This window comes from Pyricularia pennisetigena (assembly GCF_004337985.1).
Source record: "Pyricularia pennisetigena strain Br36 chromosome 7 map unlocalized Pyricularia_pennisetigena_Br36_Scf_8, whole genome shotgun sequence".
Lineage (NCBI taxonomy): Eukaryota > Fungi > Ascomycota > Sordariomycetes > Magnaporthales > Pyriculariaceae > Pyricularia > Pyricularia pennisetigena.
Window position 1 is genome coordinate 1855875 of NW_021940920.1, and position 23353 is coordinate 1879227.

At 54.1% G+C, this 23353-nt stretch overlaps 9 protein-coding genes across 9 annotated transcripts; 5 read left to right on the plus strand and 4 right to left on the minus strand.

The window, feature by feature from the left end:
- Positions 1 to 621: 621 nt before the first annotated feature.
- Positions 622 to 3719, plus strand: PpBr36_09635 (uncharacterized protein; the record flags this gene model as incomplete). The annotated part of the gene is made up of 6 exons (XM_029896756.1): positions 622 to 676; positions 1436 to 1582; positions 1659 to 1678; positions 1797 to 2236; positions 2493 to 2554; positions 2665 to 3719. The coding sequence occupies 6 exons, from the start codon at positions 622 to 624 to the stop codon at positions 3717 to 3719; spliced, it is 1779 nt and encodes a 592-aa protein (XP_029744716.1).
- Positions 3720 to 3837: 118 nt separating this feature from the next.
- Positions 3838 to 6245, minus strand: PpBr36_09636 (uncharacterized protein; the record flags this gene model as incomplete). Its single annotated transcript, XM_029896757.1, has 4 exons — positions 3838 to 5094; positions 5202 to 5418; positions 5825 to 6042; positions 6066 to 6245. Coding segments are annotated over 4 exons (1872 nt in total), but the record flags the coding sequence as incomplete, so codon positions are not given.
- On the plus strand, positions 5927 to 6181 carry PpBr36_09637 (uncharacterized protein; the record flags this gene model as incomplete). The annotated part of the gene is made up of 1 exon (XM_029896758.1): positions 5927 to 6181. One exon carries the CDS (start codon positions 5927 to 5929, stop codon positions 6179 to 6181), a length of 255 nt encoding a protein of 84 aa, XP_029744856.1.
- Positions 6246 to 6964: 719 nt separating the features above from the next.
- Positions 6965 to 9561, plus strand: PpBr36_09638 (uncharacterized protein; the record flags this gene model as incomplete). The annotated part of the gene is made up of 4 exons (XM_029896759.1): positions 6965 to 7320; positions 7429 to 8092; positions 8191 to 8567; positions 8673 to 9561. The coding sequence occupies 4 exons, from the start codon at positions 6965 to 6967 to the stop codon at positions 9559 to 9561; spliced, it is 2286 nt and encodes a 761-aa protein (XP_029744797.1).
- Positions 9562 to 9671: 110 nt separating this feature from the next.
- Positions 9672 to 11472, minus strand: PpBr36_09639 (uncharacterized protein; the record flags this gene model as incomplete). Its single annotated transcript, XM_029896760.1, has 2 exons — positions 9672 to 11010; positions 11108 to 11472. The coding sequence occupies 2 exons, from the start codon at positions 11470 to 11472 to the stop codon at positions 9672 to 9674; spliced, it is 1704 nt and encodes a 567-aa protein (XP_029744718.1).
- An 856-nt stretch (positions 11473 to 12328) lies between these two features.
- Positions 12329 to 12709, minus strand: PpBr36_09640 (uncharacterized protein; the record flags this gene model as incomplete). Its single annotated transcript, XM_029896761.1, has 2 exons — positions 12329 to 12415; positions 12503 to 12709. The coding sequence occupies 2 exons, from the start codon at positions 12707 to 12709 to the stop codon at positions 12329 to 12331; spliced, it is 294 nt and encodes a 97-aa protein (XP_029744693.1).
- A 904-nt stretch (positions 12710 to 13613) lies between these two features.
- Positions 13614 to 14059, minus strand: PpBr36_09641 (uncharacterized protein; the record flags this gene model as incomplete). Its single annotated transcript, XM_029896762.1, has 2 exons — positions 13614 to 13648; positions 13906 to 14059. The coding sequence occupies 2 exons, from the start codon at positions 14057 to 14059 to the stop codon at positions 13614 to 13616; spliced, it is 189 nt and encodes a 62-aa protein (XP_029744480.1).
- PpBr36_09642 (uncharacterized protein) lies at positions 13797 to 15962 on the plus strand (the record flags this gene model as incomplete). Its single annotated transcript, XM_029896763.1, has 4 exons — positions 13797 to 14326; positions 14636 to 14841; positions 15024 to 15354; positions 15725 to 15962. Exons 1-4 carry the CDS (start codon positions 13836 to 13838, stop codon positions 15960 to 15962), a joined length of 1266 nt encoding a protein of 421 aa, XP_029744479.1. The 5' UTR covers positions 13797 to 13835.
- An 813-nt stretch (positions 15963 to 16775) lies between these two features.
- On the plus strand, positions 16776 to 18485 carry PpBr36_09643 (uncharacterized protein; the record flags this gene model as incomplete). Its single annotated transcript, XM_029896764.1, has 1 exon — positions 16776 to 18485. One exon carries the CDS (start codon positions 16776 to 16778, stop codon positions 18483 to 18485), a length of 1710 nt encoding a protein of 569 aa, XP_029744478.1.
- Positions 18486 to 23353: the final 4868 nt, after the last annotated feature.

The window sequence follows — 23353 nt, forward strand, 5'->3', positions numbered from 1 at the left end:
CAACCGTCGATCTCTGGTGGACGGCGAGGCAGATTTGACGAGTCAACTTGGAAGCTGGTGCATATTGAGGGCAGCGACTCTGAAATCCAAGATGCGCATCGACCACACTGCATCTTTGAAACATCAAACTAATTACCCGGAGATGGTCGCTACGCAGACGGAAAGAACTGACGGGACAGCCCGGGACACCCGTCACTTGGTGAAAGTAAGGAGAAAGAACGCAACCATGCCAATGCTGTTAAATATGGCTCCTCTGCTTTATAGTTCGTGATGACAAGCAGCCAGGACAGGGAGGGCGAGCAATAGAGTGTGGCAAATCTGGGCTGTGGAGATCTTCAGGACGTTAACGCCAACCATGGCAAACGATAGCTGCGGCAACTTTTGACGATAACCATTTGTTGACATAGCCAGATCTGCTGCCAAGCGGCATGAGGAGTGAGTTCACAAGTCTAAACATACTATGGGTATATGCAGTAGCTGCGAGCGGTAACATCCAAGATTGTCCGAAGATGTGATGGGCCCTGAAACCAGAGAACATCTCAGCCAAGACCTTGGAACATTCCAAGCAAATCACAGATCAACATGGCTGCCGAGGAAAGAAAAACCAAATGAAGGCTTCGGATGTTCTGGAATCACGCCACGGACACGTGGGGAGATGAGAACAGATGGGCTAAAAGTATGCCCGTTTCTCTATACGATGTAGATATCTGTTAGGGTTGCTTATTCTGTACTAATTTGAGGTGAGGAAGATGGGCCTACCATTTCCTTGTGCGATATGACAACGGCTGGATACCAGAAAAAAAAACATACTTTCTGTGCTATTACACAACAAAGTGTGCGAGAAGGATGTCCTGGATATCGAGATGGGATCAAGTGAACCTTTGAAACCCGAATCAGGTTCGGGGCCCTCCAATAAGCTGATTATTTGATAGGCTCTAGGATGAACATTTGTGGTGTTACGAGGTACAAAAGGAACGGGACATGGTTATGTACTTTACCAGCATGGTTCGGTGAATGAAGGTGGATGGCGCGGCCGGGATGGTGAGATGAGATGATAACCTAGCAGCAGTAATAAACAATTGAAGAGGGGGAAACATCACTTCGTCCAAAGGAGAATTTGAAAAACTAACTCAGAGCTTATTTGCGACATCGAGGATGATATGGGTGGGAAAGATTCCAACTCTCTGATCCAACCATGGGTGTTTGTTATTTTTACTTTTTATTTTTGATCTTATTTTTTATTTTCCTTCTAATTTCCCCCCCTCCCCGCCCTGCCAACTATCCACGCAGTCAATGCGCACAAACAAACGTCGCAGTACTCTTCCAAGAGAATGAGCAGCGTGCGCCCCGTTGGGCGGAAACAATGCCTCGTATCGTTCACGACAGCGTGGAAGGTGACGTGGACAAACCGGGCTTCGCCTCTCCGTCCTCAAAGACGTCGCGCGGATGCTGCCCGACCGAAATAGCGACCTCGGTCCCTCGCTGCAGGCGACGACGAGTGTTTTGGTGCCGATTGTCACCATGTTCATCACCCTGAGGATCTGGGTTCGTTACAGCCAACGGCAGTTGGCTTGGGAGGATGGTGGGTTACAGAAGAATGATCTGCAGCTGATCCTGGACTTGACTAACAACAAGACGATCAACAATAACAAAAAAAGGCCTAATCACTTTTAGCTGGGTAGGTTTAAAACATCTTGTCCCCACACTCCACGATGGGGCAGGTCTACACAGATACAGATATTTTTCAAGACAAAGCAGGCAACTTACAAAGTCTAATCATGCCTGTCGGCCTGCAGGTATGCTTCATCGTCATGTGTGCAGCCGGCGTCACAGCAACGGCTTATGGTTTCGGCAAGCGCGCCGAACTGCTAGCAGCGTCCGACCTCCACATGATGCGGCTCTACAGCGGAGTGGTGGCATCGGTGCCCTGGAGCCTGTCCATCACGTCGGCCAAGGCCTCCTTCGCGGTCCTGTACCTCAGGATCCTGCAGCCGACGGGAGGGGATTGGGTCAGGCCGTTGAACATCTCGGTCCTCGTCTTCCTGGCCTGTCAAGCGATCGAGGAGATTTTGGTGGTGCTGCTGCAGTGCCAACCATTTGCAAAGGCCTACGACGACACCATCGAGGGCAGCTGCTACAGCCTGGAGGCCATGTGGATGTGCGATGTGGGTATCTTTGGTCGTTGCTTTGGCCTTCTTTCTCTGCAGTCCAGCTCGCTGACGATCGACTGCGCCTTGTTAGTTTGCATTCAACTTTGCCGTCGACCTTGTACTCTTCATTCAACCCATACCAATCATATGGTCGCTTCAAATAGCCTCGACGGCCAGCAAGATTGGCATCACCACCATGCTCTCGATGGGACTAATGCAAGTTTACTACCCAGTTGCCGAAAGAAAAGGAAAAAAGAGGAGAGAGCAAAAAAAAAAGAAAAAAGAGAAAAAGAAAAAATGGCGTTCTAAAGGAACGTACCCATGATGCTAACCGATTCGCAGTGTTTGCCTCGTCTCGATCGCGCGTCTCTTTGCAGTGTTGCACATCAGAGAAGACACAACCTGTAAGTCTGTCTTTCCTCTCTTCTATAACAACTCACACAAGACGGAAAGAAGAGCTAAACGAAAGGAAATCCCATCTTGCCCGTCTCCGCCCCCGCGATGCCAACGACAGACGAAACCGCGCTTGCCGTCATCCTCTGCCAGGCCGAGATCGCCTGCGTCATAATCTGCAGCTGCGTGCCGGCGCTGAACCAGTTCGTCCGCAGCACGGGCTGCCTGGGCCGCATCGTCAACAGCACCGAGAACAGCTACAGCCTGCCGCGCTTCTACGCCCGGTCGGGCCAGTGGCGCCGCCGCCGGAGCAACACCGTGCACGACGTCGTGCACAGGGACGGTGCCGAGTCGCGGGGCTCCGAGGGGGCGCGTGGACAGCGCCGGGTGCGCCGACGGCGGCGTGGGGAGGACCACCAGAGTCGGAGTCAAGGGGAGAGGCGGGAGGGGAGACTGCGGAGTCTGCGCTACTGCTGGAAAATGCTGTCGAGCACCTCCGAGACGGTTACTTCGTCGGCGCCGACGGGTGCCGGCGGCGGCGGCGGTGGCGGTGGCGGTGGCGGCACGACCTCGGCGTCGTTGACGCCCGCGTCCGGGCTGGAGATGAACCCGCTCGAGGATGTTCACGTCGCCGAGGAGACGGCGCCGAGGTTCGTCACGCGGGACGGCGTCGAGATGTGGCATCAGCCGGGGAGCATCGAGCGCACGTCCAGCCACAACACGTCGACCAGCCAAGAAGGGGCGAACCAGCCTGGACCTGGCAGGGTGGGAGGAGGAGGAGGAGGAGGAGGAGGAGCCGCCGCCGAATATCCAGAATCAATCATCGATACGGTTCTCGGTCTGCATGCGAATATCCCGACGTGGCTCAACGACGTGTCTGACAGTTATCTACAAAACACCCAAGTTGTACAGTACGGGGAGGAGGAGGAGGAGGAGGAGGAGGAGGAGGAGGAGGAGGAGCACGGTGCCGGCGGTGCAGGGGAGAAAAGGGGTCTGGAAGCTGCGAACAGCGCGAACGAACGACAAGACGTCGACGACGACGAACCAGACGACGACTGGGTTTCCGCCATGGAGCACAGGAGTACTCAAGGAGCAGAGGGCCGGCAGATCCCCAAGTCTGGACTGGGTGCTGAGGGCTCCGAGATCGACATGACAAGTCACGAAAAGGGGGGCTGACGGTTAAAAAAGAAAAAAAAAATCATTTTGGTTTGGAAACGGGGTTAACCTATAAATCGATCGAAAAAAAAAGCCCCTTCCCATAATTCACGACTAAAACATACAGGTCTCAACTCCATCACAGCTGCCTCATCCCCTCCTCAATGGCGGCGATGGACGCACGAGGCACAATCGCGGCGGCCCAGTGGTTCCCATCCAAATCATTACCGGTAATGTTGAACCAGTATCGAGCGAGGGGCGTCATCCCCGTCGTCGTCGACAGGAACAACACGGGCTTCCCCGGCGGGTGGCCGGCCGCCCTCGCCCTGCTGTCGTTGCCGACGACGGCGGGCGAAAAGTCCATGATGTGGTAAAAACGAGCCCTCGCCCAGTTGCTGAAGCAAAAGAGGTACGCTTTGACCGAGGTGCTTATGGGACGATCGCCGCCCAGCTCCCACATCATCTTGGCGAACGCCGCCAGCTCCCTCTCCCCGGCCTGCTCGACTAGCGATCGGCGCATTTCCCCGGCCATCACACCGAGCGGCGTCGTGACCGCCTCGCCGAGGGTGGTGAAGCCACAGTAGGTCACGACCATGTTCTGTCCGTACACGGCGGCCGGGTCCAGGGAAGAAGACAGCCGGGGCCGGAGGTTTATGGCGTTGAGGATGGTCAGGTCTTGTCGCGGGGCCTTGGCGGCCAAGGGTTTGGCGGCCATCTTTGAGATCCAGGCGGTGAGGACGTCGCCGTTGCTGACGAAGGGCTTGTCGTCGCCGTCGCCTTGTCGGCCAAGCTCGGCGAGGGCTTGCTCGCGCATCTTGGCCACGGTCGAGGCCGGGAAGAAGAGCGTGCGGGTCTCCATCTTGGGGCCGAGGACGATGTCCAACGTGAAATAGACGACAAACATCACGTACCACACCCCCGTCAGGATCTTGTCTTGTAGCACCCCGGCGATCTGAGAAGTCTCTGCTCTCTTGACCACCTCCCCCAACGGGTCCGTCCGAAAGCCCTCGAACCGCGGCACCTCTGCCTCTCGACCGTGCAGTATGTCGACCCAGCCCTTGACTATACCGGCGTGGGCCATGATGTCGCCCAGGACGTGGGGCGCCTCCATGCCGACGAGCGTGGCGTCGTTGAAGGACACGACGTACAGCCGCAGCTGCGGCTCGTCGCTGTAGATGTAGTAGTCAAGGCCGGACGGTACACCGTCCGGGTAGAAGAGTTTCATCATGTCCGGAGACCCCGGCTGGACCGAGGCGTGGTCGCCGGTGGCCCTGGGCAGTTTGCACGCCAGAGGGTGTTCGTCGATGGCCATGTCGAAGACGGTGGGCGAGAACCGCACGGCGGGGCGCGAGCTTGTGAACTCTGCCGGGATGTGTGATTCCAGTCTGCCCATGGACTAGTAGTAGTCGTTGATGTTATTATTTTTATTTTATTTTTTTATTTTTTTGCGCCCTCACCGGTCAGCAAAGGAGCCCCACTGATGGATGTCCGGGCCTTACACACATTCAATCTCAGTCGGCCTCCCATCTTACGCCATCCATCCCGCCTAATCAATGCCTCGAGGGCCTGGTAAAGGGCGTCAGGGTCCAGGACGGCGTCGAATCGTGCCGCCCAGCCCACCATCAGCCGTCGGAGCACATCCGAGTTGTCAAAGTGGTGGAGGGGGACGACATGATCGGTGCTGAGCCGTGGTGGTTGCACCTTTCCAAACCCGAAGAGGCTAGCCATGGGGGAGGTGGCAACAATTGCGTGCTTCGATCAGGATTTCAGTATGATTTGGACGTGGCAAAGCTGGAGAACAGCCTATGGATGGGTATTTGCAGGAACAATGGATTTTTGCATGACTTGGGGAGCGGATTGAGATGCAGCAAATGGAACGGACCCTTCGGAAACAAACATGAAAAACTTAATTTTTATCTGCCGAGGTTTGGCCAATCAATAATCACACAACTGGAAGCCAAATGTCAAACCTTATACTTATATAGGCTCGAGGCCCTGCATTAGTCGTCAATCGGAAGCACAGTCCTGACGCCATGTCTGGTTTCGCCTGATAAGACACAAGACAAATAAATGTTCAACGTTTGGCCGGCAAAAATAATTAATGAGGACCACGAAAAAAAGTTGACTGATCCTCGATATAGCCTGTAACCTCGCTATGGTGCTCGTAGACTGTGAGTCTGCCAGCGCTGGCACATGAGCATAAACAAGCGGTTGACGGCATCCTTACAATGATATCCGGCCCATTGTCGTCGGCGTCGGTCGGCGAGTGCGGCTCCATAGCCATGTCGCCTGCCATCGCGCCACAGGAAGGCGGCCAGCAGACCGGCGATGGCGACGAGAAGCACTGTGTTGGCGACCTGCGCAAACAAGCCAAGTCAGGCCTGGAATTTTTTCGGTGCGACTCGCCAGAGGCCCATCGTTTTGGTATTTCGGCCAGTGCGGGAGGTCCTTCTCATCATGGCTGTAATAATAATAATGATTAGCTACTGATCGCTCGACTCTGGTGCCACTGCTCAAGGGATCCTCTTGGTCGAGGTTCTCGTGAGCCTTTTTTTGGTCACCTTTGGGATGGAACTCAACGACATTATATGGGCAATTGGGCACCGAGGCGCCAGGACGGGTAAAGCTTGGCTAGTTCTGGGCGAAGAGGTGTCAAACCTAAAGTTATACAGTACCTTGGCAAGCGAAGGGTTATAGATGGCAAGCGAAGGATTATAGAGAAGAAGAAAAGACGGAGGAGGAGATGAATGCCAGAGCCAGAAGAAATCGTACTATAATATCACCACAAACCAGTAGAACATATTCAAGCTCAGTTCCTTGGTCAGTCAAGTCCGACAGCCTGGGCCGATACGATTTCAATCCACCTTTACCACCCACATCCCGGGGGGTGGCGGGGCCAAACTTGATTGCTGCACCATCGTTTTGACTGGCAAGCTGGATACAGCATCTCGCAGCTCACCAATCGCGGAGCCATTAATTGATCTACCCTGATCAACAAGCTACAATCTTGGCGGCCCATTTACCACAGACGCGCTCTTTTTTTTTTTTTTTTCTTTCTTTTTTTTTTTTTTTTTTTTTGCCTTTCTCATTTTCTCCCCGCCTTTCCCCGTCTCCTTTATTTCCGCACCGCATTCTTCTCCATGGCTTTGCACCTTGTGCTCGGTCTGATCAACACGCGCTTTTTGAAAGATCCACATATTTTAACGCCTTTCAATTCAAAAATAAGTGTCGTCGCCCAACCGACCTGACTCGTGTTTCCGCCGCAAATGGACCCTACCAAGGGTTTGGAACCGCACCAGTCGCAGCCGCCGCCGCCGCCGCCGCCGCACACCAAGAAGCGGCAGAACGGCAGCAGCGAGCCGCTAGGGTCCCTGCATGCGCCCGGCAGTGGCACCACCGGCAGAAGCAATTTTGAAGACGATGGTGACGCCAGCGCCGCCGGGGGACAGCCGCCGCCAAACAAGAGCCAGAAGCGCCGCGGGAGGCACAATACGGCCTGCAATTTCTGCCGGCTGCGCAAGGCACGCTGCAACAATGAGCGTCCGCGCTGCGGCTTCTGCAGGGCAAGCAACCAGGAGTGCGTCTATGCCGAGGATCAGGAGAAGCGGTGGCAGCAGTCCCAGTACGTGACTTTTTGAATGGCTGCATTCCATCTTGGCCAACCTGCCAGCCATCGACAACAACACCCACGACAACAAAAATTCTAGACTAACTCCCCAAACCCAACTAGCGATTACAGCACTGCCGACATCATATCCCGCTTGGACGAGCTCAAGAGTTTACTTGTTGGCTCCACGGGAATTGCGGCGGCCGCAGCAGCAACAGCAACAGCAGCAGCAGCAGCAGCAGCAACTACGCCGCCGCTGCCGCCGCCGCCGCCGCGAAACCACCAGAGCCGCTGGCCCTCCGTCTCCGACCTCGACGGCGCGAATAGCCCGTCCGCAAACAGCAGCAACAGCCACCGCAGCCCGTCCGGGGCCATGCATTCGGCCACCCCAGGACCTGGGGACGGTCGCGGCCGCGTCAAACTGGCCGAGGGCAACTTCTTATGGGCGTCGTGCGAGTCGATTCTCCGCTGGCCGGCGCTGCGGGACCTCTTGCTCCCGGAGGAGCAAAACATTCAATCCTTTGTGCTGGAGTCGGACCTGGACTTTGACGAGGTCTTTGTGTCAAAGACGAGCAGGGTCCAATCGACACGTCCCAAATTCCAGAGCCCGTCGGATGCCGACAGTCGGCGTCGCGAGATCAGCGAGGCCGAGATCGTGCCGCTAGTGGACAAGTTTTTGATGGAGGTCCATGTGCGCAACCCCATCCTGGACGAGGAGGAGCTGAGGAGGTATGCGAGGGACGTTGCCGAGAACGGAATGACGTGGGATGGAAAGACTTGTTTGGTGGTGAGTTGGAAGCGGAGACGCGGGCATATATCACTTAGCACCGACGCAACAGCCATGTTAGGGACTCTGCGGGCCCCAACTGACAAGGACAACTCTAGCTGATAGCGTGCGCCCTCGCATGCCTCTGGGCCGGATGGCATCCACCACCACCCCCTGGCAGCGTCGCAGCCCCGTACTACTCGGAGCGAGAAGACGTGCAAGGCGCCGCGGCATTCTACCTGGAGGCCAAGAAGCGGTTCGGTTTTCTTCAGATGACCATACTGGACCTCCAATGCCTGCACCTGGCCAACATGTTTGAGAAGTGCGCCTTTAGGCCGCTGAGGGCGTTCGACCTGATGCAGAAGGCGAGCCACCGGCTTCAGGTTCACCTGCAAAGGAAGACTTGGCGAGGAGAGGCCATCGCCAAGACACCAGAGGCCCAGAGGGCGAGCATGTTGGAACAGAGACTTTTCTGGTCGACAGTCAGACTAACAATGTGCGTAATAAAAAGAAGAAAGAAAAAAAAAAGAAGAAGAAGAAGAAGAAGTTCGACGTTGCTGACATCGAAAAAAAAAAAAAAAAAAAAAAAAAAAAAACACAGGGAATGCTTAAGCGAAATACCCCTCCAGACCACAGGCATCGAACAGATGGAATACCCAGCCTACCTCCCCCAGCTAGACGGCTCCATGGCCATGTCGGAAAACTTCGAGAGGAGCTGGTACTGGTTCATATCCGAGATCTCATGGCGACGCATGATGTCCAACGCGGTGCAGACGCTCTACTCGGAGCACCACGCCGAGGACTGGTGGATAGGCAACGTCGACCTTCTCATGCGTAACTTTGAAGAGTGCGAGAAGCAGCGCGTCGCCTCGATCGAATCCCTCCCGGAGCACATCAAGGCCGAGATGCGAGACCCGAGCCGACGCTTTCTGCGCGAGGCCACCACGCTCATGACGGCCCGGCTCGACATGTGGTTCTTTGTCATCTCGAACCCGCTCGTCTACTTTGTCCTGCACTGCCCCGCCGGCTACGTCATCCCGCGCCCCGCTCTCGACGTCGCCCACCGCTGCCTCGCCGTCGGCGGCGGCTACATCCGCGACGTCTGGTTCCACCAGCGCCACGGCGGCTCCTGGCCCATGGGTCGCCGCATGTTCAGCATCTGCCTGACCGTGCTGGCCTGCGCCGCCGCCGGAGGAGGAGGAGGATCGCCGCCGACCCAGCAGCAGCAGCAGCAGCAGCAGCAGCAGCAGCAGCAGCAGCAGCGCGGCATCTCTCCGCCCGACGACTGGGTTGCGCTCTGCGTCATGGCGCACAACAGCCTCGCGCGCTGGGCCCACGAGTCCGAGGAGCGGTGGCGCATGTGCGTGCTGCTGAGGCGCATGACCACCGACGTCTGCGCGAGGCTGGGCATGCCGCCGCCTTGGGGGTGGGCCGGGGTCGAGGCGGCGAGGGAGCCGCAGTCGCCATGGAGGGTTGTCATTGGTGTGTGATTTCGGAATCGGTAGCTGCCGGGCTATCTGCTATGTATAACACCTACTTTCTGCGCTATCCCTCACCCCAAGCCCCCAACCCCCATCTTGCTCACACTCCGGGAGCGAGCTCAAAGTTTTGTAAACCCAAACGTGACGCCGGGGTCGTACATGCCCGTTTCGGCATAGTACGTCTCCCAGTGCTCAATCATCCTCTCCAGCAGCTCCGGCTCCGACCCGGCAGCATCGTGAAGCTCGCCGGGGTCCCGCTCGACGTTGTACAGCTCCCACTTCTCGCTCCCCCTGGGCTTGGTCATCCACACTGCTTTCCACGGCCCCTGCCGTATCGCCCGTTGTCCAAACAGCTCCCACCCGGTGATGTGCTGCTCCTCGTCGTGGAAGCTGGCCGCCGCGCCCGAGAGGTGGGGAACCCACGAGGAGCCCCTTGTCGGCACGACGTCCCGGCCGCGGAACCTCTTGCCCGGCAGCGGGATGCCCGCCAGGTCGCACAGCGTCGGGAATATGTCCATGACGGTGGCGAACGAGTCCATCGCGGCGGTCGGCCGCGGGCCGTCTTCGTGTCGAGCCTGCCCTCGGCCGAACAATCCCGGATAGCGCACGATGCAGGGACAGCGGATGCCGCCTTCGGTGATCCACGCCTTGAACCCCCTGCTCGGCGCCATGCTCGCGCAGGCCCACTCCGGCCCGTACCAGACGTAGCTGTCCCTGTTGCCCATGTTTTCGAGCCGGTTGTCGTAGTACTTGTCCAGGATCTGCGTGAAGCTCTTGCCGCCGCCCATCATCGGTGCCGCTTCCAGCATGGCGCCCTCGGCCCCGTTGTCGCTCATGAACAAGACGAATGTATCGTCCAGTTCGCCGTCCGCCTCGAGCTGGTCGAGCACCGTCCCGATGGCGGCATCCATGCCGTCGACCATTGCGGCAAAGACCTCCATCTTCTTGGCAGATTCGGCCTTTTCCTGCGCCGACAGCTCGTCCCAATCCCGGATCTTGCGGCCCGTCATCGGCGCCGGCTCCGTCTCCGCCTTGATGATCCCCAAGTCGACCAGCCTCTCGAGCCGCCTGGCCCGCAACGCGCTCGGCCCGTCGTCGTAGACGCCCTTGTACTTGGCGACCAGCTCGGCCGGCGCCTGCAGGGGCCAGTGCGGCGCCGTAAACGGCAAATAGGCAAAGAATGGCCTGTCGGACCCGGCTCGCTCTCGGAGGTACTGGGCCATCTTGTTGCCGTAAAACGTAGACGAGTAAAAGTCGTCGGGGAGGTCCTTGGTTCTGTCGAGGAACCGGTCGTCCTCCATCCAGAAATCAGCATGAGCAATCACATCCGAGACCCCATGCGCGGGCTCCTGCAGCTGCGGCTCAAAGTTGTAATGGTTGTGGCATCCGGACAGAAAGACGTGAGACCTTTCAAAGCCACGCGCGTGAGGTGAGGTCTCCTTCGTCAGACCGAGATGCCTGGGAAATCACAATCCGCGAGTGAGCAAACAGAAGCTAGGCTAGTATCTACCGGTTCGGCGCATGAAGGAAAAAGAAAACCCCCATCAAGACGCACCACTTGCCCGCCATCAAGGTCTGGTACCCGGCATCCTGAAAGACCTCGGAGAGCGCAGCGACCCTGAAATTCAAGTAGCCCTCGTACCCAGGCTTGTCTATGTAAAGGTCCGCGTGGTGACGCATGCTCTCTGCCATCTGGCCAAGGCCGGCGATGTGGTTGTCAGTGCCCGAGAAGAGCATAGATCGCGTCGGAGAGCAGGCCGAAGCCGTGTGGAAGTTGGTCAGCAGCCGCCCTTTGCCGTCCGAAACGAGCCGGGCCAGGTTCGGCGTGTTTATCTCGCCGCCAAAAGGGCTTGTGTCGCTGTAGCCCAGGTCGTCGGCGACAATGATGAGGAAGTTTGGTCTTTTGCTGACGGTAGGCATTCTTGCTGACGGCCGCTGCTGCTGCTGGATTCAAGGTGTACGTGTAGATGGCCCAGCTACCTTCCAATCCTCTGACAGGATGAGCTCGGTCTGCTGGGTCCCATTGTCATGCGGCTTCAATTTGTATTTTGCGGCATGCAACGTTCATGACACGGGCCGAAATACGGAGCAGACACAATAAGTCGTCATGGATGCGGGGAATCAAATGTCATTTCCCCCCTCACTTACGCGATCCCATCTTTCAGGATGCGACCCTTTCAGGCCGCACCGATGAAATGCAAACTACACTCAACCCACATTGGTGTGTGTCGGGGATTTGATATTTAGTCGTCTGACGGTACGTGCCGGTCATTTGGGTGAAGATCCCGTCTCCAAGCAGACGAAGTGTTGCACTAAAAAGCACAGCCGAAAGACGAAAGCTCCCGTCTATGACTAATGCCAGTGACTTTGGTAAATATAGCCTGCAACACGAAGCATGTTGGCTCTGTGCCTGGATGGCTGAGAAATGAGATGGACGTACAGCGATGGTTCAAGTGTTGGGGGTACTTGTCCTTCAAGCCGCTTTTGGATGGGTCATTGTACGGCTGAATAGCGAAATGAATTCTATTTTTTATTTCATGAGCATCAGTCGTCCGAGCCTGCGATAGTGCACAGAGTATATACAGCATTTTGCAGAACCATCAACCATGTACAAAATCAAATACATATCGGTCGGAATTGGCGTCATTTCCGCGGCAAGGGTCCGTATCCTCAACCCCATGTCGTCAGCTGGCGGCGCAGCAGAGTAAGCAGCGCTGCACTCAATCCCCTCCCTTGTACTCCGTCAGCAAAACATCTCAAATCGGGACAGCCTTTGCTAGGCTTCGCGCCAATGCTCGCGAGGTTGCTGCGCCTGCGGGCAGTAGAAGATGACTAAACGCTTCAGCCTTAAACTACTGTAGCTCTATAGAGACGGTTAAGATTTTCGTGCCCATAGTTTTTACATTTATTAACCGAATCTATTGACAACCCTGCTGTAAAGCAACCTCACCTGGAGCCTGAGTGTCCGCAGGTTGTACTCAGGATATGTTCCATGAACCTGCGCATCTGTCAGCTCATGCATATCCAGAAACGGAATAAAAGTCAATATCCTTAGGCGATCCTCACCACCACTAGGTCCCGCCTCTTCGATCTTTGCTCTCTGGGCCTGGTTCCAACGCCCCTTTTCTTTATGGTCTTTCCATTTGCTCTCCTGCATTTCTTGTGCCTCCATTGACAAGGTAAAAGCTAGGGGTTATGGGGACGCAGGGTTGGGCCCGTGCACCCCGCCGTCGAAGTACTATGGAGTAGTCATTTTACCCTCCCTTTCCACTATCTGCTCAAGCACTCTGGGAATACCTTCAACCACGCAATTGATAGTACTTTGTTGCAACGCATCCCAGCCCTTGATTTCGTCGGAGTATCGAATGGTTTAGGTATTGGAAATAGTTATTGCTGTTATTAGGGTAAAAAATTCTGCGGCACCAACCTTTTATCGGGGGTGGAGGCAACCTACAACCTACGTAAAAGCGGGCATTTCGTTCTTAGATTTTTTAGGGGTGGCCATGGAGCCAAATTCACAAAATCCGCCTTTATTGGACTCCATAATGGAGTTGTCCCCGGACTGTCCAAACTGTCGCATTTACATTTGGCTCAGAAAATGTCCCGGCCCAGATTACAATAACAAGACTCACGACGTAAAGGACAGAAACTCGTCGGCGAAACTTTCACCCACTTTGTCCGTCGAACCGAGACCTATCACCCCACCTTCCTCTTCGTCGCGACAGTCTTCACCGCACAAACGACAGCGCGTCTTGTCCAGTAACGAGTCGAGTAACGAGCCGGCACCCCTTATCGAGCAATGGCGACCGAACACCACGGCAGCAACAAACATTCGACTTGCCACGGCGTGACATTGTATTGCTCCCAAGCCATTACCACAATACCTCAAGGGTTCATTCACGCAAAAGCCGTTCGACGAGCCCTGTGAAAAAAAACGATAGATTTGGAGAGGCTAGAGAAGCTGATCCGGCCAACGCCACTGCAAAATGCTTTCCAGCAGTTGCCAGACGTCCTGGAGCTACACCAATGCATCGATCAGGTCATGGAGTCGGAAACGGCCTTCATACCTGCTGGCGCGAGGCCGCTGATCCAAGAGCTACAAAAAAAAAAAAAAAAAAAAAAAATACAGGCGCAATTTGGAAAAAAACGATTGGTTTCAGCAACAAGAAGACAGCTCATCGTTAGCCGTGACGGAGACTCAGCTGAGAATGGAGTTGGGCGTGTTATTGGAGATACACTGAGATGCATACGCCTGTCTCGAGGACGCAGCATCGGAACATTCCATGAATATCCAGGTTCATTATCCGCTGCTTAGATTAGCAGCGAAAATATGCCCTGGAGTGAAAACCCTACCAGTCACAACGGCGCGCATGTCAAAACACTGGATGCCTCCAATGGTCGGCGCTGGTGTATCATCTGAAGCATCTTCGTCCGGGGCAACAACAGTTACGACGGACACAGAGGCTAATGAAGCTGCGGCGGTAGTGGGGAAAATGGTCGATTTCATTTTCGTGTTTGATGAGTCTGTCGACACGCAGCTGGGGGCCGCAATCAGAAAAGTCCTTCGGAAAGACAAATACCTGTCTATCAACTACAGCGATTACGGCCCTATACGGTTTCGACCTACAGGAATCCCCATCGAAACCAAGATCTCATCTGTTGCCGACAGCGGTCGCACGCAACTTTTGATTTGGGCTGCAGGCTGGTTCGCCCGTATGGAAGCCTGGGTTAGGAAACAGCAGAGGGTGAATGCGGGAACGGAAATCAAGGCCCCGTCTACCTTACCAGTTATACTGGTAGTAGAGCATGATTGGAAGCTTTCCTATGTTTGCGACCGTGGCCATCGATTCGACTTTGTACATGAGATTTCCATCGGTGGTACGAAGAAACTATCCGATATGTATAGGTTGTTGGCTGTGCTTCGGGCCTTGTTAGGTTGGATGGATACCGACCTCCGCCGGTTTTTCAATCAGCTCTTTTCGCCAGAAATATCTCACAAATGATAAAGTACCCGCCCCTCATCGGATCCGATTTCCGTCTTCTGCTGCTGGCTCCACTCGAGGCAGACAACCTTCAAAGTCAGATGCGAGCTGGTCCAGGCCACATTAGACGCAGATACCCGCTTCAAAGCACTTTCTTACACCTGGGGCAACCCCCAAGACACCAAACCCATCCTGCTCGACGGTGAGCAAGTCCAAGTTACATCAAATCTCGAAGCCTATCTCCAGCAACTTTGCCACCCAACCGAGAAGCATTGGCATGAAGAGGAGGCCGAGTCATACTGCTGCTGTGGGTAGACGCCGTGTGCATCGATCAAAATAACATTGCCGAACGCAGCGTCCAGGTGCTTCGCATGAAGAAGATGTACTCTCTCGCCGATCAAGTCATCGTCTAGTTAGGACGCGAGGCAAAGCACTACCGGGCCGGGTTTACGTGCATGTCTGACACGGTGGATGAAAGCTTGCGGATAGTTCTAGAGGACGATGGCCAACCGCCACGCGTCTTTGACGATCTCCTTGGCACCTTGATGACCAAGTTCCACCAGATACTGTCAGCAGCGGCAGACTCGCCCGAGCTGCTGGGCATCGCAGACGTTCTCGGCAGAGACTGGTTTACTCGAGTGTGGGTGATGCAGGGGCTGGCCATGGCAGGCCGAGTGTCGTTCCGGATCGGTGCGGCAGACATCGGCCTCGGCCGGCTGTACTTGGCATGCTTTGGATTCAGCATGTTTATGATGCGCGACTGGAGGGGGGTTCATGCGTTGACACGACTTCTCGGGGACACCATCGAGAAGAGACATGAGTACGGCCAGTGTGGTGAGGATGCTGACAGACTACCAGACGAAAGCAGCCTTTTGGGAGGGACGAATGGAAGGGCAGGCAGACGGGTGTCGGGGAAAGGAGCAGGTTTCCCATTCGAAACGCTCCTGACCACGTCCCCGTCGCAAAACACGTCGTTGCCGGTTGACAAAGTCTATGGCTTGCTCTGTATCAGTGCCGACTTTTCCCGAGGGATGCACTGTGCCCGACTATCGCCTTTCCACGTCCGAGGCTTACTGACAGTCGTCAAAGCAAATCTCGAGAAGCACAACTCTCTGTCTCTGCTCAGCCAGTGCCGGGGTGGTGGAGATGCAACTGAAGGCATTCCCTCGTGCATTCCACGCATGGAATAGGGTCCCCAACAAGAACGAACGGTGGACAGGGCTCCCAGAGCAGGAAGTTGAGGCAGGCAACGGGACAACGAAGCCGACATTTTCTGCATCCAGGAGCATCAAGCTGTCTTCTTACCCATGGTGGATCGATACGACATCCAAGGAGCTGCATTTGAAGGGAGTTTTACTAGACCACATAGTGCGGCTGACCGAACGCACGGCTTTCTCCATTCAAGATTATACCGACATTGACAAATAAGACGGTCGAGGAGGCAGCTGCAACGACCATGGTCGCCAAGTGCATGGTGCAGGAGGGAGGAGGAGGAGCCATGAAATATGTTGAAGCCGCTCCTGAGAGGACTTTAGAGAACAGCCGCAAGCGGTGGTGCAGCAAAGGAAATCCACAGGTAGCTATCATACTTTCCATTTATCTAGGACAATGGAGCCTAGCCGTCACTAGCAAGACATGCTGTTGCACTGCTGATCGGTGCTCCAGTGCTACACGTGCTTCGCAGGGAGCCTGTCGAGACCAGTTTGACAAAAGGCGGCGAAGCTTGGAAACTTATGGGAGAGGCGTATGTACATGGATTGATGGACGGCGAGGCATTCAAGTATGGCGAATGGAGGGAGATTAGGCTTGTATAGTTGCACTAAAACAGCGAATAAATAGTCGAGATCATATTGATGATGAACAAGTAAAGATTGAGTGCTTGCGAGTTGTTTTACTGATTGGATTGCTGAGACAAGACGTGTGTCGGGCGTGCGCGACACATGTGGCAGAATCGCAAGCGGTAAAGGCAAAGGGGAGAAAAAAATCGGAGCAGCCATTTGCGTCAATGACCCATTCCATCAAGTCGCAGCCAGCGCATTCCTTTCTTTCTTTGTTGACTCGAGCTCGTTTGGTCTAGTCAAGTCTAGTACTTGTTTGACCATGACACTCGCTTCGTTTGCCCGACTTCAACAACTAACTCAGCCATTATTGAAATCTCCCACTCTCGCAACAGCCAAGCTTGCCAGAGTTTCGTCAACGACAACCCAAGCCTCCCGCTCTTTCATCACCTTCGCTCCCACAATGGACTCAAAGTCCAACGGTCGCCCCCCTCGTAGGAACAACCGTAAGAGGCCAGCCAACAACGGTAACGCAACCCCCGACTCTGAGAATCGCCGACCTCGCCAGAGACCCTTCAGCACTGCAAATGCCGCCCAGAGAACCCAATCTCGAGAGGCTTCCGGGGCATCACCTGCCCCGGCGACCAGCGCCGCCGCCGTCATCGACAGCAACTCTCCTCGCTTCGCCGACTTGGCCAGTGAAAATCTCCTCGACCCCGTGCTCCTAGACACCGTCACACAAGACCTCAAGTTCGACCGCATGTCGCCTGTGCAGGCCGCCACAATCCGTCATCTGATCGCCGACCGCGGCGATGTCTTGGCACAAGCCAAGACAGGCACTGGCAAGACCATCGCCTTTCTTCTCCCCGCCCTACAGACGCTGCTCAAGCGACCCAGTTCGCGCGGCAACAACGTATCGCTCCTTGTCATCTCTCCGACCCGCGAGCTCGCGTTACAGATCGCCAAGGAAGCTGAGGCGCTGCTGCAGAGGCTGCCTCAATACAAAGTGTGCACCGCCATTGGCGGCACAAACAAGGATAGCGAGCAGAGGCGCATCCTGCAGGGCTGCCAGATCTTGATTGGCACCCCGGGTCGTCTTAACGACCACCTTGAGGAGGAGAGCGTGGTGGAGATGCTGCAGTTTGTAGACACGTTGGTGCTGGACGAGGCGGACCGACTGCTCGACATGGGTTTCATCCCGCAGCTCAAGAAGATCGTCGCGGCACTACCCAACAGGCAAAAAGTCCCCAGGCAGGGCATGCTCTTCTCCGCCACTGTCGCCGAGCACGTCGCCAAGGTCTCCAGCATTGCCCTCTCGCCCGACTACAAGTTCATTTCCACCATCCCCAAGGGCGAGTCCAACACGCACGAACGCGTGCCGCAGCACTTGATCGTAGTCCCCAATATTCCCGACACCGTGCCCGCCCTCGTCGGTGCCCTGAAACACGAACTGTCCGAAAGCGCCAACCAGGACGATTTCAAGGCCATAGTTTTTGCTCCCACGGCTGGCCTCGTCGACTTCTATGCTGCTATTCTCGGCGGCCTGCCCAACATGCCCCGCATCCTGACGCTGCACTCGCGCATGACGCAGAGCAAGCGTACAAAGGTGACTGAAGACTACCGCAAGTCCAAGGCGACCGTGCTCGTGGCCACCGACGTCGTCGCCCGTGGTATGGATTTCCCTTCGGTCACCAACGTCTTCCAGGTCGGTCTGCCGATGGACAAGGAGTCATACATCCATCGCCTCGGCCGCACGGCCCGTGCCGGTGCCGAAGGCCGTGGAACCTTTATCGTCTCTGAGGCAGAGTCCTTCTTTCCCCGCAAGATCATGAAGGACTTTACCTTTATCGACCAGCCGGCGGACCTGAGCGCCTGGAGCGACATCAGGGAGCTAGCGCCGAAGTTGGACCTTTACAGCAAGGCATACCAGTCCTGGCTCGGATTTTACAAGGTCTTCACCAAGCCGCTCGGCTGGAGCAATGAGCAACTCGTGCACGAGGCCAACAACCTGGCGCTCAAAGCCTTTGGCGCGCCCGAGGTCCCTTCTTTGAACAAGACCACAGTCGGCAAGATGGGATTGAAGGGTGTCAAGGGGTTGGTGGTGGTCCAAGACCCGCCCAGAGAGCAGCGGGGCGGCGGTAATCGGCAAAGCAAGGGCCGCGGCTCCCAGTAGCCCTTGTACCACCGTAACTTGCACCCTTCTTTGCGTTAACATTTTCTTTCTTTCGGCTTCTACATCTCATTCGGACCGTCCAGCATGGGCCTGCTTACTCTGCTTCTTTTTTTTTTTTTTTTTTTTTTTTTTTTTTTTTTTTTTTTTTTTTGTCTCTGTGTTGTTGTACACTGTTCATGATACCCCTTGATGAACTGGGATAACCCGAGAGCACTGATTTGCATGGGATGATTGAAAATAGAATATAGACTAAATCAGATTCTTATTTTCCCTGTTCCTAGTCAGTGGGCATCAAACTCACGTGGAGCTTTTACATACCGACTATGTTATGATGATTACTGTCGGTCTCCCGAGGTATGGAATGGCAGACACATGGCGGAGACCGACGCATGTTTATCCATTTCGCAAAAGTTGATTGCCAAATTGGGGATTCTGGCAAAATCGCCAAAATAGGTTTTTCTCTACTCAGTACAACTGTCGTCAACGAGCGAGTCAAAGACAAGCTGTAGCCAATATGTTGTTTACCTCTTGTGCCAAGACATCATTGATTATCCACGCAGTCAATTCTAACGTCAGTGAAAAGTTGTTGCCCCTGTGTGAGTGCTAGCAGTCAGCAGCCATAAAGTCTGGGAACGCCAGGGTGGCTATACAAGAGCATTGGTTTCTTGAACCTCACATCAAGCAGGTGCCTAATCGACACAACCAACATTAGAGTCATTGTATCTTCACAAGATGGTCAAACTCCTAGTTGAATCGGACAGAAAAGGATGAACATCAAGGAGCTCCCATAGAGTTATATTAGAAGGCTTATCTTCGACTCGCCTTATCGCCAGGAAGTTGCTATAAAATAGGTTGAGAACTTGAGATATTGATTTGAGCCGAATAACAAGCTCAACCTTGGCACAGGCTAGATTTCTTTTCTTCTTATAAAGTCATGTCGGTTAGTAAAGTGCGCACTGTAAAGTCGGTTTAACGGTTTTGACCTGGCTTCGTTGTTTGCTTAGTGAAGCGACACTTATCATATAAGTGCAGACTTGGATTAGCCATGGTTTCAATACTTGAAGCTGTTTGCGCCAAAAAGACAAATTCGAGAACTGGGATATTTTCTCTGTAAAGTAGCACAAGGTAGCTAAGGTATATAAAGCCTGTCAACCAATGTCTTCCTTGAGCAAGGGCTCAAAGCTATATCTTCAGCACCATCTTCTCCGACACTCTTTTCGTTTTTGGCTTCGTTCCGGACGCTTTGGCCTCGCCTCCTTGGGAACCAATTCTACACACCAAGACGTTTTGCCCTTCACCCCTTTGTATTTTGATTTTGCTGTCGCTCCTCCGCCACAGCTTGGCCAAGGCTTTTAAGAACACTCTGCCGAGGCGACTGTCCGCGGCCCTGATCGATTCCTAGAATGTAAATTTTCGAGGCGTAATTTCGCGAGAGGCTTTAATACCACCAACACCCGCTTGAGGTTTTGATAAAGTTGGACAAGAGGCTTCTGTCTTGGGAGTCGACCTCGAGTGACAAAGAGGTCGCCGAGGGAAAGCGGCAAGATATATCTAGAACCCGGGAAAGTTTATGACGTTTACCAAATCAGTACCAAGAAGCTCTCTGAAAACGACGTTCAAGCAGTTGCGGCCTTGTACGAAAAAGGAGGGCAAGCAATATCCTTATGCCGCCGACAGGGAATTCGCATTGATCACCGAGATCCCTCGACAAAACTTAACAGGTTGGACTGTTGTTTACTCGCTGGGGCGCAGGCTTCACATGAACAGAGCGGTATGGGAGCAATGTAGGATAGCCCGTCGGAAAGCCGGTAGAGCCTTTGAATCTTTTCTAGATTGTCTAGACTGCCGCTGTATACAGTATGGTGACAGCTACAGACACAGAGAGCTGCCAAAGGTACGGATTTGGAAGAATTGTGCTACTTGTGCAGCAAGGCCTGGGAGCCAACGCTGCAAAGGACACGGGACCAAGTGTTAGGGTGACTAGTATTACAACTTACAAGCTCTATTATCCCCGCTATATAATTGAATTCAAGTCACTACTCGAAGCAAAAGAACCGAAAATCTACGTAGACTCTGAACTATGTTTCAGTCAACGGAGGTCAACCCAAAGATTTCAGCATGAGGCATGTTCTTTCGTCTTCAAGTCGGCGAACATAGAGTATCAGCAGCTTGCACGTAAAGCCCTGCCGCGAAAGCATCGCAGCGGGGCTCCAGAATCTTGATCCATGAACCTATGAACCCAATGAAAATCATGCGTTTGCCCTCGCGGTTTGCCGAGGACTGATGTAGGACAGCGATGCAACTTGAATTTGGGATCACATTTCTCAAAATCTGCATGTCGAGAAAAGGATGCCAGACGAGTTCACTTTAGTTTTAGCGCCATTTCACCTTTGGGAGATTGTTGGCAGCCGATGCGCTATGAGTGCATTTCTCGCTTGACTGTTGACAGGCCGTGGCAGTTTCGGAGCGATTTTTTTTTTTTTTTTTTTTTTTTTTTTTTTTTTGAACTCAAGCGTAGCAGAGGAGCTGGTTGTTGGCGTATCCCCAAACGTCTAGATCGAGGGTGCGGTGTTTACGTGAGGGAAGTTGCTGGCTAGTGATACTCCCAGGCTCGCGAGACAGTATCGGGGGAAGAAGATTCAAGTCCGGGAAGAAGCCTCGAAAGGGACTGGCGGAGCTAGGATGGGAACTTGGGAGTGTTCATTCTGGGTATCGCGAGGAGGGAAATCGGTCCTCAATGCGTGGTGTAACACCGTAACATCAAGGCGACGCTAGACAGTCATCTTTCGCGTTGACGAGGCACTCGGATGCGGCTGGAAAAATCGAGCAAGGGCGGTTCTGGTCAAGTTTTCGAAGCGTCAGTGTTTGCAATACGGAACGGGACTCATCTCCAAATTTGCCGAGAGCCATGATGCTGTAGAGAATCAAAGACGCAGAAAGAGCTTCGACCATGAGATGTTCTCGAGGATCTATGCCGCACCCTGATGGTTGCAGAAGCTCAGGTTTGTTGAGAGGAAGACAGCACGAGGTTTATTTACGTCGTACCAGTCTTTCGGTACTCGATAGCTGGCTCACTTGTGCTTATGAAGTTGTGATCCGCGCCAACCACGTCTGTCCGCGTCTAACCGAAGCAGCATCGTCGTTGCTTTGTCACGTACACGTCTCGCCAGATGCGCCGAGACTGGGGAGTTGCTTCTAACTCATGCAACAAAAGACGGGACAGATGAATTGCGGCGGTGTGGTTGCCCAGTGGCCCCGTCACGCCGTGTAGAATCATCGACTGCAGGCGCTGACCTGTCAAGCTGCCAAGCAACACGACATGAATGTGCGCCCAGCCATTTCCTCTTGTTGTTGAGGGTGGACTGGAGACAGTACAGCAAATCGGTCCGGCAGAAAATCTGCAGCGCTAGTTTTAGTCTAGACGCCGGCGGTGTGGGTTGCTGTGATAGGCTTGATGCGGATGTTGAAGAACAAAAGAGCCATTGTGTATGAGGGTTGTTGCAGGGGGAGAGCTGCAGCGGTGTGACGAGGAAACGCCACACATGAAGATGTGTTGTCGAATGAATGAAGACCTCTCTCCTATTCTCCATAAGCTGGGACGAGATAGGTTGGGGAATTGACGCATCGAGATTGATCTGATACAGGTGGTAAAAAAAAAAAAAACGAAAAACAAAGGATTCGAGAACAAAATCATGATAAACATGCACCATGCAGCTAGGAAAATTGACTTGGACAAGCGTCGCAACCAAGCTACTGTAGACAATTTGAACGATCTGTGATAAAAGAGATCTTCCCCGCAGCTAGCAAAGGACTCACTCGACGGCGCGTCACCAGTCGAGGTGAGCTTACAGAGTAGTTTCGATTCCAGTGGGTTAGCGGGGACCGACCAACAGGATGGTGCCTGACAAACCCACTGATGACTGACAGGAGTTGGCCCTTGCTAGCAGTGTACTGTACGATGGTAGTATGTACAGGCAGCGTCGTACCATGATAGTGTGTCCGTTGTTTTGACCGGTTAGCTGCCAAGCTGCGTGAATGGCCAAGCAACCAAGGTAGATAGGTTGCCATTGGGTGCGGAGTGCCCAAGCAAAGTAAAGTGCATTGCGTTGAGGGTAGGTAGGGGTCTCAGCCCTAAGAAGCAACATGATTCCCCGCTTTGCACCCCTCATCCAACAAGCCATGCATCATCCATCGGAATCACTGCGCTTTGTTTCTTTCTCAAACACGGGACACGATGCTTTGTCCACCAAAGAAGAAAAAGAAGAAAACAGACTTGACAGCTGACAAGAACAATCTGAGGGCAGATTCGGCCCGCGTCTTTGTCGAGCTCGGCTATACTCCGTAGTCAAGTAAACCAGGCTAGACATCACGAGAAAGTGGCGATGGGGCGCCTCCCATGCAAGCAATGATGCCTTGGCGGTCCGCAGGAAAGAGGATCTAGCTACTATGGGGCCATGCAATCCAGGGCATGGGTATGGCATGACTTTGCCTAGTCTACCGTAGTGTCTACTGTAGCAGTAGTCTAGCTATCTGGTCGAGCCCAAGAAGACCGATCGATTGACATGTGGATACCCGCATGTTTGGACTTGTTTCCCCCTCGATCTCTGTGCTATTCTCCCTTGAGCGTCTCCGTCTTTCCGCGTGCCCCCGCCAGGTTAGTGACGAGACGCAGTGCACACGATGCCTCTTGATCGTCCCAGGGAAAAATTTAAAATAAAATAAAAATAATAAAAAAATAAACAAACAAATAAAAAAATTAGACACGCCAATCTGTACTGACGCCACCCAAGATGCCGAGCCGAACTGTCACCTAAACCCCGGATTCCAGGGATTGCTAAAGTAGTGTAGTCACACGTCATATGCAAGGG